General features: G+C 51.9%; 1 protein-coding gene across 2 annotated transcripts in view; it reads left to right on the top strand.

Moving 5' to 3' along the window:
• The first annotated feature begins 429 nt into the window (after positions 1 to 429).
• The window catches only part of SFPQ (splicing factor proline and glutamine rich), a 126,226-nt gene continuing 111,079 nt past the window's right edge, over positions 430 to 15,576 (top strand). Inside the window, exon 1 of one of the 2 annotated variants that reach the window (XM_033954419.1) lies at positions 430 to 1,214. In XM_033954419.1, coding sequence (XP_033810310.1) covers positions 570 to 1,214 — 645 coding nt within the window. In that variant the 5' untranslated portion in view covers positions 430 to 569. The remainder of the gene's footprint in view (positions 1,215 to 15,576) is intronic. The other variant, XM_033954418.1, reaches the window with a different exon arrangement.

The following is a 15,576-nucleotide window of genomic DNA, read 5'->3' on the forward strand; positions in this document are numbered from 1 at the left end:
ATTTTGTGGTTAACCATTTCCGCCGGTCCAGAGGTGTCAAAAAGTTGAAGAACACTGATTTAGATGGCTTGGAGAAATTCACTGCTTATTCTTAGGATGGTGGGCTTGGTGGCCCTTCGGTGTGTCCCATGTTCCCAGGTACTTTCTCCGTTTTGAAAGACTCCATTTGCCAGTTAGCGCCACTCTTTGTTTCTGAAGACGTAATGAACGAAGACGTCGTTTTCTTGATCGCGGTAATCCGACCAATCCGCGAGCAGGGACGTTGCCAACTGATCCAATTGGACAGCGATGCCATCAATTCCAGCCTTCGAGCCTAGCCTTCAACACACCTTCTCCTCCAACGAACGACGAGCGTTCCGACAACCTCAACCGGCGATTGGCTGCGGCGCTGTCAATCGACGCCCTTGCCTTCCAGGGCGGAACCTCCGCGTCGTCTTAAGCAGAAGGACAAAGCGCCGCGCTCTCCCGGTCGCCATTTTAGAAGCTTCGAGCAGATCGTCGTGCTGTGCAAAACGCGCCAGCTCTCTGTGCAGCGGTTCTCCTCGAGTTATTCCCCTCCGACCGTCAAAATGTTTGACCCTATGTCGCGTGACAGGTTCCGCAGCCGCGGCGGCGGCCTCAGCAGCCTCGGTAGCAGCTTCCATAGGAGAGGAGGAAGTAGTGGAGGCGGCCGAGGCGGCGGCGGCCATAACCCGAGCTTCCGAGGCCCGATGCACATGAGCCAAACGCAGAACCGAGGCAGCTCCCTCCAGGCTCCTCCGCGGGAAGACGCGGCCAAAGCGACTCCGTCGCAGGACTCCGGCAAAGCGTCGTCGCAGCAGCAGACGCCGCCCGCCTCGGCCGCCAACAGCAGCGCCTCGGCCGCCGCGCAGCCGGCGGCGGGAGCGGGCGGCGGGGCACAGGCGGCCGCCGGGCAGCCGCAAGGACAGCAGGCCTCGCAGCCTCAGCAGCAGCAGCCGGGGGCCGGCGGGTCCCAGGCGCCAGCGGCCAAAGGAGCTGCGAACGCCGGCCAGGGGAAGGTGCAGTCCCCGCCGCCCAAGCTGGGCTCCTCGGGGCCTCCGTCGCAGGGCGCGCAGCAGCAGAAGCCGAAGCCCGGCAACCAGCAGCAGCAACAGGGAGCGAGGAAAGGGCACTATCAGCAGCACCAGCCGCGCTCCATGCAGCAACAGGAGGAACAGTCGGCAGCCGACGAGGCAGATGACAAGATCAACGAGGTAGGGGGGGGGGAGTAGGTTAAGATGGCGGCCGGGGGTGCGGGCCATTTCCCGCGGCCGTTGGGCGTTTGAATCGGCGCGTGCGTTTTGGCGCCGCCACGTTAAAAGGGCCTCGAGGACGTTCCTAGTCTGGTGACGTCACGAGGCCTAACCGACGGCCCTAGTTCTGAAAGGTCCCATCGCGCGCCATGACAGGGCGGGGCTAGGTCTCGTGACAGGCCGTCCGGGATGGGTGTGTTAACAGCCGCTGCGTAAGTTTTGACGCTGTTTTTTTCTCCCTGTTGAAGCAATTTGAGATGTTTTTCTTTCAGATCAACAAATCACTAGAAGATTCCACAGAACGAGAGAACTGTGTAAAAGTATCAAATAACTGGTTTGATTTGATCAAACATAGTGTGACCATATGGCTCCAGTAAAAAGGGGACGGATTGAGACATCCGGGTTTTACTTGCATTGAAAGCAACCAAGATGTCTTAATCTGTTCTCCTTTGCTTTCAATGGAAGTAAAACCCGGATGTCTCAATCTGTCCCCTTTTTTCTGGAGCCATATGGTCACACTAATCAAACATCAATTCTGTGGTCTCTTTGCTCTACATTCTGCCTTTCTTAGTATAGTTCATGTTGACGTTTAGATCTTCTGTGTGAGGAATCATTTTTAGGTATTCAGTAGTACCATATTTTCACCTTCTTGAGTGTCTTCAGCTTTTCCTTTTGTATGCATACCCACAGTTATTGCTAGAATGTTTAGAAAATGCATATACTGCTAAAATCATTCTTTACCTAATTTCTTTGACCTTACTAGACATACCTGGCACTGTACGGAAACATGTAAGAAAATCCCTGCTTGATAAGGCTTACACATAGGACAAATGACAGGAATGTTAACAAGTGAATAACAGGTTAAGATTTAAAAGCAGCTTAGTAAATGTATTTTTTTAAAACCTAGATTTGAGTAGCCTTCTCAAAAGTTTATGGAATAGTAAAATGAAGGGAACGAAGCCTGTAATTGAAGATGAAAGACAGTTTAGATAAGTGACTGTCCTGATGGGTGTCGAAACAGAAGAATGTGGGAAAAGATACTGAAGAAAGCAAATGACAGCATTAGCTAAATAGAAAACATAGAAAAATGACGGCAGAAAAGGGCCACAGCCCACCAAGTCTGCCCACTCCAGTGACCCTTCGCCCTGATTTTACCGACCCACCCCCTCCTTTATATCAATAGAGAACAAGGAAAGAGGGGTGAGGTAGGCTTAAAAAGCACAGCTACTTACCGTAACAGGTGTTATCCAGGGACAGCAGGCATATATTCTCACATGTGGGTGACGTCATCTACGGAGCCCCAGCGCGGACAGCTTTTCAAGCAAACTTGATTGAAGTTTCAAGTTTGCTACACTGCACCACGCATGTGCATGCCTTCTTGCCCACTAGAGGGCGCATCCCCACCTCGTGGTCCTCAGTTCCATAACCAGCAAAGAAGCCATCCCCGGGGAGGAGGGTGGGTTGTGAGAATATATGCCTGCTGTCCCTGGATAACACCTGTTACGGTAAGTAACTGTGCTTTATCCCAGGACAAGCAGGCATGATATTCTCACATGTGGGTGACCTCCAAGCCAACCAAAAAAGAGCAGGTGGGAGGATGGCAATTTAGGAAAACAGGTTACGTAACACCGACTGGCCAAACCGACCGTCGCTTCTGGACAAAGTGTCCAGACAGTAGTGGGAGGTGAACGTATGAACCGAAGACCAAGTGGCAGCTTTACATATGTCCTCCACAGGAGTAGACCGGAGGAAAGCAACAGAAGCTGCCATAGCCCTGACCTTATGCCCCGTGACTCGACCATGGAGCGTGAGACCAGCCTAAGCATAGCAAAAAGAAATACAAGCAGCCAACCAGTTGGACAAGGTGTGCTTGGAAACAGGATGTCCCAACCGATTAGGATCAAAGGACAAAAACAATTGAGGAACCTTCCGATGAGACTTGGTACGTTGGAGATAAAAAGCCAACGCCCTCTTACAGTCAAGCGTGTGAAGCGCAGCCTCTCCAGGATGAGAGTGGGGCTTCGGGAAGAACACTGGAAGAACAATAGACTGATTGAGGTGGAAATCAGACACAACCTTAGGTAGAAATTTAGGATGGGTGCGAAGAACCACCTTGTCATGATGGAACACAGTAAAGGGCGGGTCCGCAACCAAAGCCTGAAGCTCACTAATCCGACGAGCCGACGTGAGCGCAAGTAAAAAGACCACCTTCCAAGTGAGAAACTTAAGAAGAGACTTATCAATCGGCTCAAAAGGAGTTTTCATCAACTGAGCCAAGACCACATTAAGATCCCAAACCACAGGAGGAGGTTTCAGAGGAGGATTAACATTAACTAAACCCCTCATGAAACGAACTACCAGAGGATGAAGAGAGAGAGAACGTCCCTCTAGATGCCGATGGAAAGCGGCAATAGCACTGAGATGTACCCGGATGGAAGTCGTCTTCAGCCCAGACTTGGACAAATGCAACAAATATTCCAGAACCGAGGACACCGGAACCAAACTCGGATCCAGATGGTGCGAGGCACACCAGGATCAAAATCTGGTCCACTTCTGGGAATAACAAAGCCGAATCGAGGCCTTGCGCGAAGCTTCCAACACCTCCCTGACCGCTGAAGTCAGGGGGAAAGAAACCAAGCCGTCAGATGTAATGACTGAAGATTGGGATGCAACAGCGAACCCCGACTCTGAGACAGCAGAGAGGGAAACACAGGTAGAAGTAGAGGCTCCCTGGTACTGAGTTGAAGAAGCAGGGAGAACCAGTGCTGACGAGGCCAACGAGGCGCAATGAGAATCATAGTGGCTCTGGATGACTTGAGGTGAACCAACGTCCTCAAGATCAGAGGAAAAGGAGGAAACGCATAAAGGAATCTCCCTTCCCAGTCGAGAAGGAAGGCGTCTGCCATTGAGACGGTCCTGGGAGTAAATCCATGAACAATAGAGGGGCAGTTTGCGAGTCTCCGGGGAGGCAAACAGATCCACCTGAGGAGTCCCCCAGCGGTGGAAGACCTCGCGCAGGACTCGGGAGTTCAGTGACCACTCGTGCGGCTGGAGAAGACGACTGAGTTTGTCGGCCAGGCAATTCTTCTCTCCCTGAATGTAAACCGCCCGCAGGAAGATGTTCTGGGAGGTCGCCCATTCCCAAAGGCGCAAAGCTTCCCTGCACAGGGACCAAGAACCTGTCCCCCCTTGCTTGTTGACATAATACATTGCCACTTGGTTGTCCGTCCGTACCAGGACCACCTGATTGCGCAGTAGATGACCGAACGCTCGAGCTGCCAGAAAAATGGCACGAAGCTCCAAAACATTGATGTGACAAAGACGGTCCTCCGCCGACCATAGCGCTTGAGTCCGCAGACCGTCGAGGTGAGCTCCCCACGCGTACTCCGAAGAGTCCGTGGTCAGGACCTTGCGATGTGGAGGGACGAGAAAGAGCAAACCCCCCGGAAAGATTGGAAGAGTTGGTCCACCTACGGAGCGATCGTCTCAAGGAAGGAGTCACCGTTACAGGAAGGGAGAGCGGGTCTCGATCCTGACGCCACTGGGAGGCCAAGGTCCACTGAGGGAGTCTCAGATGCAATCGGGCAAACGGCGTGACATGAACTGTTGAAGCCATGTGGCCGAGCAGAATCATCAGCGTGTGTGCAGAAACGGAGCGCTGCCGCAAAATCTGACGAGCCAGGCAAAGCAGAGCCTCCAGTCTCGAGGGAAGGAACGCACGAAGGCGAACCGTGTCCAGCACGGCCCCGATAAACTGAAGGGATTGAGCCGGGCACAGCTGCGATTTGGGAAAATTTACCTCGAACCCCAGACGCTGAAGAAAAATGATAGTCTGTCGGGTCGCTGAGATAACCCCCTCCCTTGATCAGCCAATCGTCCAGGTAGGGGAAGACCTGCAGCCCCTGAGATCTTAGGGCAGCCGCGACCACCACCATACTCTTCGTGAAGACCCGAGGAGACGAGGCCAGCCCGAAGGGAAGGACGCGATATTGGAGATGCAACTCCCCCACCTGGAACCGTAAGAACTGGCGGAAGGCGGGATGCACCAGAACATGCGTATATGCTTCCTTTAGGTCCAGGGAGCACATCCAGTCCCCCGAGTCCAGCAGAGGGTACAGGACTGGAAGGGATAACATACGGAACTTCTCCCGGACAAGGAACTTGTTGAGCCTCCGGAGGTCCAGAATGGGGCGTAAGTCCCCTGCCTTCTTCGGGACCAAAAAGTAACGGGAGTAAAACCCCCGTCCCCTTTGGTTTGGGGTCACCGGCTCCACCGCCCGAAGGCCCAACAAGGACCTGGCCTCCGACAGGAAAAGAGGAAGCTGGTCTCGACAGCAAAGAGAAGCCCCCGGCGGATGTTCCGGTGGCGTGGCTAAGAAGGTCAGCGAGTAGCCCTCGGAGATGATCCGGAGCACCCAAGCGTCTGACGTGATCTCGGCCCAGGCTGGAAGAAAGGCCTGCAATCTGCCCCCGATAGGAAGGGGGTCCTTTGACAGTGCGGAGGGGGCACGCCCCCAACCGCGCATCACGTCAAAAAGACAGCGGGTTTAGACGCTCCCTGCGCCAGAGGCTTTGGTTGGGACGCTCTGCCCTGCTGCTGGGGACGCCGGGGCGGAGGCCTGGAGAAGGCCGGTGTCGACTTCTGCAGGTACCGCCGCGGAGGAGGTCTAAACGGCTTCTGCGGCGGAGCCCGGGGTTTTGGATGGACCAATGAGGCAATAGAGCGCTCGTGTTCCGACAAACGCTTGGTCGCCGCCTCCAAGGACTCATCAAACAGCTCTGAGCCAACACATGGAAGATTGGCCAGACGCTCTTGCAAGTTTGGGTCCATATCCAGGGTACGGAGCCACGCCAGGCGGCGCATCACCACCGCGAAGGCGGACACACGAGAGGCAAGCTCAAATGCGTCATACACCGCATGGAAGAGGTAGAGACGCAGCTGAGACAAATTGGACATAAAGGCCCCAAAATCCTTATGGGAATCTGGCATGACTCCATGATACCTCGGCAACGACTTCACCATCTGTCTCAAATAAGATGAGAAGGTGAATGCGTAATTCAGGACCCTGGTCGCCATCAAAGAGTTGGAATAGAGACGACGACCAAACTTGTCCAAGGTCCGTCCCTCCCGTCCGGGGGGAACCGCCGCAGAGACCCTAGAAGGCTTCGACTTCTTCAGAGCTGACTCCACCAGTAGGGACTGGTGGGACAGCTGTGCCTTATCAAAGCCCTTGCACGGGACAGTGCGATACTTGGACTCCATCTTAGAAGGCACCGCTGTGACCGTAAGAGGGGAGTCAAGGTTCCTCAAAAAGGTCTGGGTAAGAACCTTATTGAGAGGGAGCCGAAGCGTCTCTCTGGGGGGAGAGGGCAAATCCTGCTCTTCCAAAAACTCTTTGGTGTACTTCGATCCTGCGCCCAGATCAAGGTCCAAAGCCCTGCCCATATCAAGAACGAATCTAGAGAAAGAGGAGGGCTTCGAAGGCGGAGAGGGAGATCGAGACGAGCGCCTCGCCAAGAAGGAAGGAGAAGCCTCGCGTGAGTAACGAGGTTCCTTCCCCGTGCCAGACCCCGAACCCCAAGAAGCTGCACCGAGCGATCTGGGCGGGGTCAGGGACCGCCCATGCCCCGAGGAACCCCTTCGGGAAGTCCCCGGGGTATGGGGCACCGAGGCACGCCCCTTCCGTCTCGGCGAAGAGTCCCTCGAAGGGCACTCAACCTCTGAAGAACGGAAAAGCCTCGGGTTATTGAGGCGCAGTTCGGAGACCTGCAGGGTCTCCGCCCAGGTCGTCGAGGAGCGACTGCGGCGTTGAGGAGAGGCCCGTTGGCGTTTGGGCTTCCTCAACCGATGCTTCGCTCGAGACCGACCCGAGGGCGAGGAACCCCGGGAGGACCTCGACGAAGAGGAAGAGATCCTCCGAACTCGCCGCACCTTGTCCCGAGGCCGCACACTCCGCTCAGGCTGGTCCACCGAAGTCGAGGGCAAGGTCGGGGCCGAGGCCAAAACCCCCCCCGGGCCCGAAGTCGAGGGCACCGAGACCGAGGTCATTGACACCGGGGCAGTCGAGGCCGAAGCCTGCTGAAGGTGCGCGAGGGCCCCGGACAGCTCCGAGGCGATGAGAGCCCGGAGCAAGTCCTGGAAGACGGGAACCCCCATCATAGTCGGCAGATCCGGGGCCGTCGGGTGCTCCCTCGAGGGCGACCTCGGTACCGAGTATTCCCGCGGGGCACCCGACTTCGGCGCTCGGGGCGGGGCCGAGGACGACCCACCTGCCCCCGCCGAGGAACTCGAGGATGGCTTCTTCGAGGCTGAAACTGAAGAAGGAAGTGAGGACTTACCCTTCGCCGACTTCGGGGTCGAAGACACCGGCTTCGACGCCGCGGGCTTCCAGGGCGAGGACGAAGGAGCCGAGGTCAAGACCGGGGCCGAAGCCGAGGCCGACGTCGAGGCCTTCCCCGCCGCGGGGTCAACGGCAAAGAGCTCCACCATACGAGCCCGACGGCGGCGGAGAGCTCTCTGCTGAAAAGTAGAGCACCGGGAACAGGCGTTGGTGGGATGCTCAGGGCCCAGGCAACGCAAGCACCACCGGTGAGGATCGGTGATCGAAAGGAGCCGATCGCACCGGGTGCACTTTTTAAAGCCCGTCACAGGACGGGACATGGGCCCAAAAACCGGCCAAGAACAAGCGAGGTCCCGCGGCCGCGGCTACCAGGAGCCCCCGGAGCCGAACGGAAAAGTTTTGGTTTTTTTTTTGACGAAAACTGAAGGAAATAAAAAGAACAACAAAGAAAAACACAGCGACCGAGTCGAAAAAAGGACACAGCCGCGGTGACAGAAGGCAAATACTAAGAGCACAATTTCCACAGGGCTTCTGGCTCCGCGGAAGAGAATGAACTGAGGACCACGAGGTGGGGATGCGCCCTCTAGTGGGCAAGAAGGCATGCACATGCGTGGTGCAGTGTAGCAAACTTGAAACTTCAATCAAGTTTGCTTGAAAAGCTGTCCGCGCTGGGGCTCCGTAGATGACGTCACCCACATGTGAGAATATCATGCCTACTTGTCCTGGGATAAGTAAAGATACTGTCTTGCTGTGTATTTCAGAGGGTAGAGGGACATTTAGGCATCAATGTTATAAGCAGGCTGAAACCTGTTCCTGAGCATTCCTGTTGAAAATCCCTCATTTAAAAAAGGAGTTCTGTTAACATCAATACAGGAGTCTGTACCTTAGGTGTTGTCAATCTATAGTTTCAAACTGCTGGAGAAGAATGTCAAATCACACCTTTCAGCCCCTCCACCCACCTTTCAGCTCCTCCACCATTAGGGTATAGTGTCCTCTTAAGTTCCTTCTGCAAGTGAAGTGAGAAGGTACTTGACTTTTATTTTCTGGCATTTTCACCTGGCTTCGCTGCCAGCAGGTCCCCATTCTTGGGGTCTACTCCACATGGGAGATGACGCGGACCTCCTGTAGGTCTCGCCAGTACTTCACAGGTTCTTCCCATCGGAGACCGGGGATCCAGGCAGAGATTTGACAACTCGAAGCCAACAACCCTCGGGGTCGCAAGTTAGTGCAGTGACACTAGGTCATCAGCCGTGCAGCCACACGTTTGGTGAGAGAGGCTGTTGGCATTCTGGAGGGTGTGTGAGAACATTTCCTCAGATTGCTGGGTCCTCAATATTATTCAAGAAGGTCACAAGATCAAATTTCTGTTGCCTTCCTCCAGATCTGATTGACTTGCTGGCCAACCAGAATAGAAAACCAGGGTCAGAGTGATGGTGCATGGACTCTTGGACATCTAAGCCATAGAATCAGTTCTTCAAGAATTGGGCTGTTACATGCTCCATATGCTTCATAGTGCCTAAGAAAGGCACAGAATACTGGAGACTCATCCTGGATTTGAAGTAGAGAATGACACGGGGAAAAAAATCTGTCCCCGCCCCGTCTCCGGCCTACCATCCTCTGCACCGCCCTGTCACCGCCGTTCCCTTCACCGCCCCGTCACCGCCATCCCATTCACCGCCCCGTCACCGTCCCCGCTGCATCCATATAAGCCTTAGTACTGTAATATTTAGCTTATTCCTTTCTTATAAATCAAAGTTCCTGCTGCTGAACTAGAGAAAGATGTTCAGCTGGCAGGGCTTTGTTTATAAATTTTTATCAACACAACTAATATACTATTTTATCCTAAAGCAAAAAATAAATAAATAAATATAATTTTTTTTCCTACCTTTGTTGTCTGGTTTCTGCTTTCCACATCTTCTCATTCAATTCCTTCCATCCACTGTGTGTCTTCTCTCTGCGTCTTCCATTTGCTGTTACTGTGCCTCTCCCTTCACCCGCCCCCCCAAATTGGTCTAGCACCCATCTTCTTCCCTCCGCTCCCCCATAGTCTGGCATCTGTCTTCTTCCCACTCTGTCTTCCACATTTCCCTTCAGGCTCTGTTCCTCTCCACCCTCCTTCAATGTCTGTCCTATTCCTTTCCACCACCACCCTTCCCTCCCTCCTTTACCATCTGTTCCTTTCTACTACCCTTCAGCTCCTCTCGCATGGCCTATCTATCTACCTTCCTCCCTTTTATTTTCATGGCACGTTACAATGTAATTTGTGCAAGCCACTGGAGCCTGCGAGCTCGGTCCCTGTCCCATCCCCACAAACCATCTCGCTTTTGTGCTCCTATTTTCCCCATTTCTAATATCTCCCCTATGTATCTGCCATTGCCCCCCCCCCCTGTGTCCATATACCATCCCCATGGCATGTCCCCTTTATGTCTCTGTCCCTATGCCCCATGCACATAATTTCCCCTCTTTCTGTTACCTTCCTGTGTCCAGATTTCCCCTATCTTCCTCTTCCATACCAGTGTGTCTCTTCTTTTCAACCCCATCTAGCTTTTTTTCCCTCTTTCTTCCCCCCCCCTGCTTCTAGCATCTGGCTCACCTGCCTGTCCTTCCCTTTCTTTCCTGCTTTGGGTTTTTCTTTCCATCTTCATCCCCTTGGCCCAGAATCCTTTTCCCTTTCACTCCCTCCTTCCAGTTTGAGCCGGGAACACGAGCGATCGCACAGTCCCCACAGCCACCACTCGCCTGCCCAATCGATCGTAGTGTTTAGCCAGCTCTCTCCCTTCCTCCTCACCTTAGTTTGTAGGTTTTCTTTTTCGGCGACCTGCACGCTTTCCCAAAGAGCCGCGCATGTGCGGCTGCTCAGTGTTCAATCTTCTGCTCTGCTGCAACTTCCTGTTTCCGGTTGCGTCAGAACAGAAGATCGAAACTGAGCAGCAGCGGGTGCGCGGCTCTCTGATAGCGTGCGGGTCGCCGAAAAAGAAAACCTACAAACTAAGGTGAGGAGAAGGGAGAGAGCTGGCTAAACACTAGGATCGATTGGGCAGGCGGGTGTGGGCTGCGGGGACTGCGCGATCCTTCATGCCTCACTGCGGGGACAAGACCATTCACCGCCCCACGGGGTGGTGAATGGCCTTGTCCCCGTCGCCGCAGTGACTGCTAGTTTTCGTTCCCCGTTTCGGCGGGTCACCCGCGGCTAAAAGCGGTGGCCGCGGGTAAACCGCCACCGTGTCATTCTCTAATTTGAAATCTGTGAGTGTGGCATTGAAGAGTTCTACATTTTTGCATGCTCCCAAGAGACCCTTGTCAGCAGCAGATGAATCCAGATGAGTGGCTTCTGTTCACCAGCAGGCGGAGATAGAGAGCTTAAAGTTTAGCTCTGCCATCCAGTGTTGGTGGTCAAAATTTGGGTGGTCGAAGCATGGAGCCTGCCAAAATTCAAATACGACAGCCTCCCAAAATACCCTCCTGATGCTGCAGGAGGTGATTCACCAACTGATTCCTCCCCGTAAGCAAAAAGCCCTGAAGTGGACCACAGGCAGAGATGAATGACCCACTGAAGGGCGAACTGCCATTCAGCACACTCCGATGCTGTGGGAGAAAGGTAAAGGAAAGGGGCATGACAGACAAACTCAGGTAGTTTATTCCAGGCATACAGAGCAATAGTTAAATGGGCAGGTGGGGTCCAGTGAGGGTTTTTTGAGAAGCAGTTAAACCACAGCATTTTTGAAGGCATCTGGGACCGTTGTAGTAGAAATTGATAGCTTGAGGATATGGTAGATGGGAGGGAAAACTATGTGAGATGGGGTCAAGTTGGAGGGGTGAGACTAGGATGATTTCAGAGAAGGAAGAAATGTCAGCAATAGTTGGAGGGTTGATAGGGTGGGACTAGGCAAGGGAGAGGATATGCAGGTGCTTTGAGTTGTTTGGACTAAGGAAGAAGGGATGGTGTGAGATTAAAGGCCAGGACAGTGTATGGTGGAAAGGGGAGAAGGTTGTGAATTTGCTGCGAATTCAAGGGCAATCTTGTGAACATTGTCATGAAAGTATTCAGCCATCGTATTGGGGGGGGGTGGTCATTTTGAGGAAGGAGCTCTGCATGGCAGAGATGACAGGGGCTGGAAGAAAGGGTATTGATGTAGTAGTCTTGCTTGACCAGTGTAAGAGCATAATTAAAGTTAGCATAAAATTAAAGTGGAGGAAGTCAAAGCATATGTGTGAGATTTCAGCCAAAGGCACTCGACACAGTAGGTACAAGAATGTAAGATAGGATTCTGGGAGTGAGCCAAGGTTGAGGTTTGGTACGGCTGATAGAGCAGGAAACGGAGTAAGGGTGTCCAGAGAAGAGAGTAAGAGTTGTGTGAAGGCAGCCTCATGGGACAGACTTGGATAACAAAGTGTAGGTGAAACAGTGGTTAAGAACGTGGAAGGATCGAGGGGATTGGAGATTTCAAAACTTGTTGGTGAGAGTGAGTAATTTTGAAGGTAATCAGATTGGAGATTGGGGCGCAGCGGGGTATAGAAGTTAGTAGTTGTGGAAGAAAAGATCAAGGCAGTAACCATACCAGTGAGTGGGTATAGTGGAGATAGAATGATGAGGTTAAGGCAAGAAAGTTAAGAGTCATGTTTCAAGCATTTTCAATGTGAATGTTCAAATCCCCAAGAGAGAGGGAGAAGATGAATCCAGGAAGCTGCAAAGCCAGGAGTCAAATTTAGTAAGAGGACTTGGGGGGGGGGAGATGATAAATGACTGTTATCTGGAGAATTAGAGGAGTGACTAGGCAGATGGAGTGGGCTTCAAATGAGGAAAAGTTGCATGATTGAAGTGAGGGTACAGAAGCTTGGATTTTGAGAGCCAGTCACCAAAAGGGGTCCTTGTGAGTGGCTATAAGATGATGTCCAGGCTTTAACCTATGGCTCCAGATTTCCAGCAGCGGTTTGTTCAGCTAGTGAAGGAGCTGCAATGTTAAAGGATACTCAGGACTGTAATGTGGTGGTCCTTAAGAGATAATTTGAAGGTTTGGCCTTAGGGATTAAGGTGACAGCTGCTTCCTTTTGCATGTTCTTGCCACACGTGACTGGTTCGATTCCTGGCCTTGGAAGCAGACAAGATTTCTAGATGCTCCTATCTGGGACAAATTATATAGTGGACGCTCTGTATGACATCAGTCATGAGTGAAGTATTAACCTATGCTATCTCTCCCGATTGATGCTGTGGATCAGTGGGCAAGAGGATCTGGATGACTTGATGGCCACTGTTATGGACTGTCACCTTAAGGCTTGCTGGACAGTAGACCCAGGGTCCAGAACATGGGAATCGAGGCTCTCGAAGATTGTCCTTATGCAGGAGGCCAGGTGATGCAGATGTCCTTTTAGGGATCATGGCAGAGGTTTAGCAGGGGCAGGAGACAGCAAGCCTCTTCCGCTCACCCCTCTCCAGCCTCCAAGAAAGCACAATGACGCCAGGACAGAGGCCAAGACCCTCCAGTTAAGGGGCAGGTTATTGGCCTATTGGTCTGGGTTCAGATTGGTGCAGACCATTGGGTCCTCAAAGTTTATCAAAAATAGTTTGTCCCTCACTTCCAAACTTGTAGATTCTCTGGCCAGCTGGAGACAGCCCTTAGAGTCCAGACAATGATTCAAAGTCTACTGGATCTTCATAGTAACATCATAGATGACAGCAGATAAAGACCCGAATGGTCCATCCAGTCTGCCCAACCTGATTCAATTCAAATTTTTTTTTCTTAGCTATTTCTGGGCAATAATCCAAAGCTCTACACAGTACTGTGTACTGGAGAAAGTTTTAAATATTGTGACCAACTGCTGAACTTGAACTGTGGGGCTGGCAGTGTCCCATACAACTCAAGTCTGCAATCGGATCCAGGATAGTGATGGGATTAAGCCTTCTTGGATGAGATGAGCCATAGCCAGTCCCAAAGAAGGGCTTGGATGACAAAGGCCACTTCTGGACCGCATTTTGGTCAATGCAGCACATGGTCTTGTAGCGGCAGTGGCACCAGGGGAATTTTAGGCTTCAGTCAAATTGAAGAAGGCAAATCTCCACATTCCCATTTTTCTGGTCCATGGGGAGGGTCTTGTTGTTTCATGAGCTAGAGCAGTATTTCCATTTCTCTACACTCCCATTTGGCCTAACAGCACCTTTACTAAGGGTCATGGTGGTAGCAAACCTTCATCCAAGTGCACCTGTGTTTGGATAATTGGCTAATCAGAGCCGTGTCCAAGGTGGAAGGAGAATGGGCAGTTCAAGAGAGGCCCAACTCCAGGACTTAGGATTGTTAGTCATCTTTAAGAAGTCAGTTGCAGCCAACCCATGCCTAGAACATAAGAATTGCTGCTGCTGGGCCAGACCAGTAGTCCTTCGTGCCCAGCAATCCGCTCACGCGGCGGTCCTTAGTTCAAAGACCAATGCCCTAGCTGAGTCTATCCTTACCTGAGTATGTTCTGGTTCAGCAGGAACTTGTCTAACCTTGTCTTGAATCCTTGGAGGGTGTTTTCCCCTGTAACAGGGGAGAGTTCCATTTTTCTACCACTCTCTTACTACGTTTGTACGGAATCTGTCCCCTTTTAACTTTAGAGAGTTGCCCTCTCGTTCTCTACCTTGGAGAGGGTGAACAACCTGTCTTTGTCTGCTAAATCTATTCCCTTCATTATCTTGAATGTTTCGATCATGTCCGCTCTGTCTCCTCTCTTCAAGGGAGAAGAGGCCCAGTTTCTCTAATCTCTCACTGTACGACAACTCCTCCAGCCCCATAACCATTTTAGTCACTCTCCTCTGTACCCTTTCGAGTAGTACTGTGTCTTTCATGTACGGCGACCAGTGCTGGATGCAGTATTCCAGGTGGGGGCATACCTTGGCCCGGTACAGCTGCATGATAACCTTCTCAGATCTGGACTACCTGATAGTTTTATTTGACACATCCTTGGGCCATATTATTCTTTCTCTTCCATAGCCATGCATACTGAAGCTCCAGAAGCAGTTTTTGAACCTGCTACAAAGTCCTGGGCTTTACTGGGGTCAATGGCAGTAGCCATAGAGGTGGTCCTTTGGGCGAGAGCTCACACGAGACCTTTCCAAGACTCTCTCCTTATGAGCCTTTACAGGAGGCTTCCCTTCTGGATCTTATGGTCAAGACGGTGTTTCTGGTGGTGATTTGTCAGTGAGAGGAGTCTTTGAGTTACAAGCTCTGTTCTGTAAGGAGCTGGTCCTTAAAATTACAGAAGCAGGGCTTTACTTGCACACGGTTCTGCCTTCTTACCAAAAGTAGTCTGCTTTTCTAGTCAACCAGCAAGTCCGTTTGCCTGTCGCTTACCCTATGGGGGTCTAAGAGAGGATAAAGCATTGTATTTGCTGGATGTCAAGTGAGTGCTTCTCTGGTACCTCAAGGTTTCTGATGAATTTCACGTATCAGTTTTGTTCTGACCAGTCAGACTAAGAAAAGGAGACTGGCGTCTAAGGCCTTGATTTCCAGATAACTTAACATGGCCGTTATATCTGTGTTTGAGCTGTGGTAAGCAGCTACTGATACCATTGAAAGCACTCTCCAACAGAGGAGTTACTTCCTCATGGGTGGAAAGCTGTGGATCATACCTTTACCGGCCAGATACCTGTTGATGGTTGGTATATTAAAAGTTAATAAACTTGAAACTTGTTCTATAGAGCAGACATAGCAACCATAGTAACATAGTAGATGACGGCAGATAAAGACCCGAATGGTCCATCTAGTCTGCCCAACCTGATTCAATTTAAATTTTTTTTTTTTTTTTTTTTTCTTCTTAGCTATTTCTGGGCAAGAATCCAAAGCTTTACCCTGTATTGTGCTTGGGTTCCAACTGCCGAAATCTCTGTTAAGACTTACTCCAGCCCATCTACACCCTCCCAGCCATTGAAGCCCTCCCCTGCCCATCCTCCACCAAACGGCCATACACAGACACAGACCTGCAAGTCTGCCCAGTACTGGTCTAGTTCA

This window comes from Geotrypetes seraphini, chromosome 8 (assembly GCF_902459505.1).
Source record: "Geotrypetes seraphini chromosome 8, aGeoSer1.1, whole genome shotgun sequence".
Lineage (NCBI taxonomy): Eukaryota > Metazoa > Chordata > Amphibia > Gymnophiona > Dermophiidae > Geotrypetes > Geotrypetes seraphini.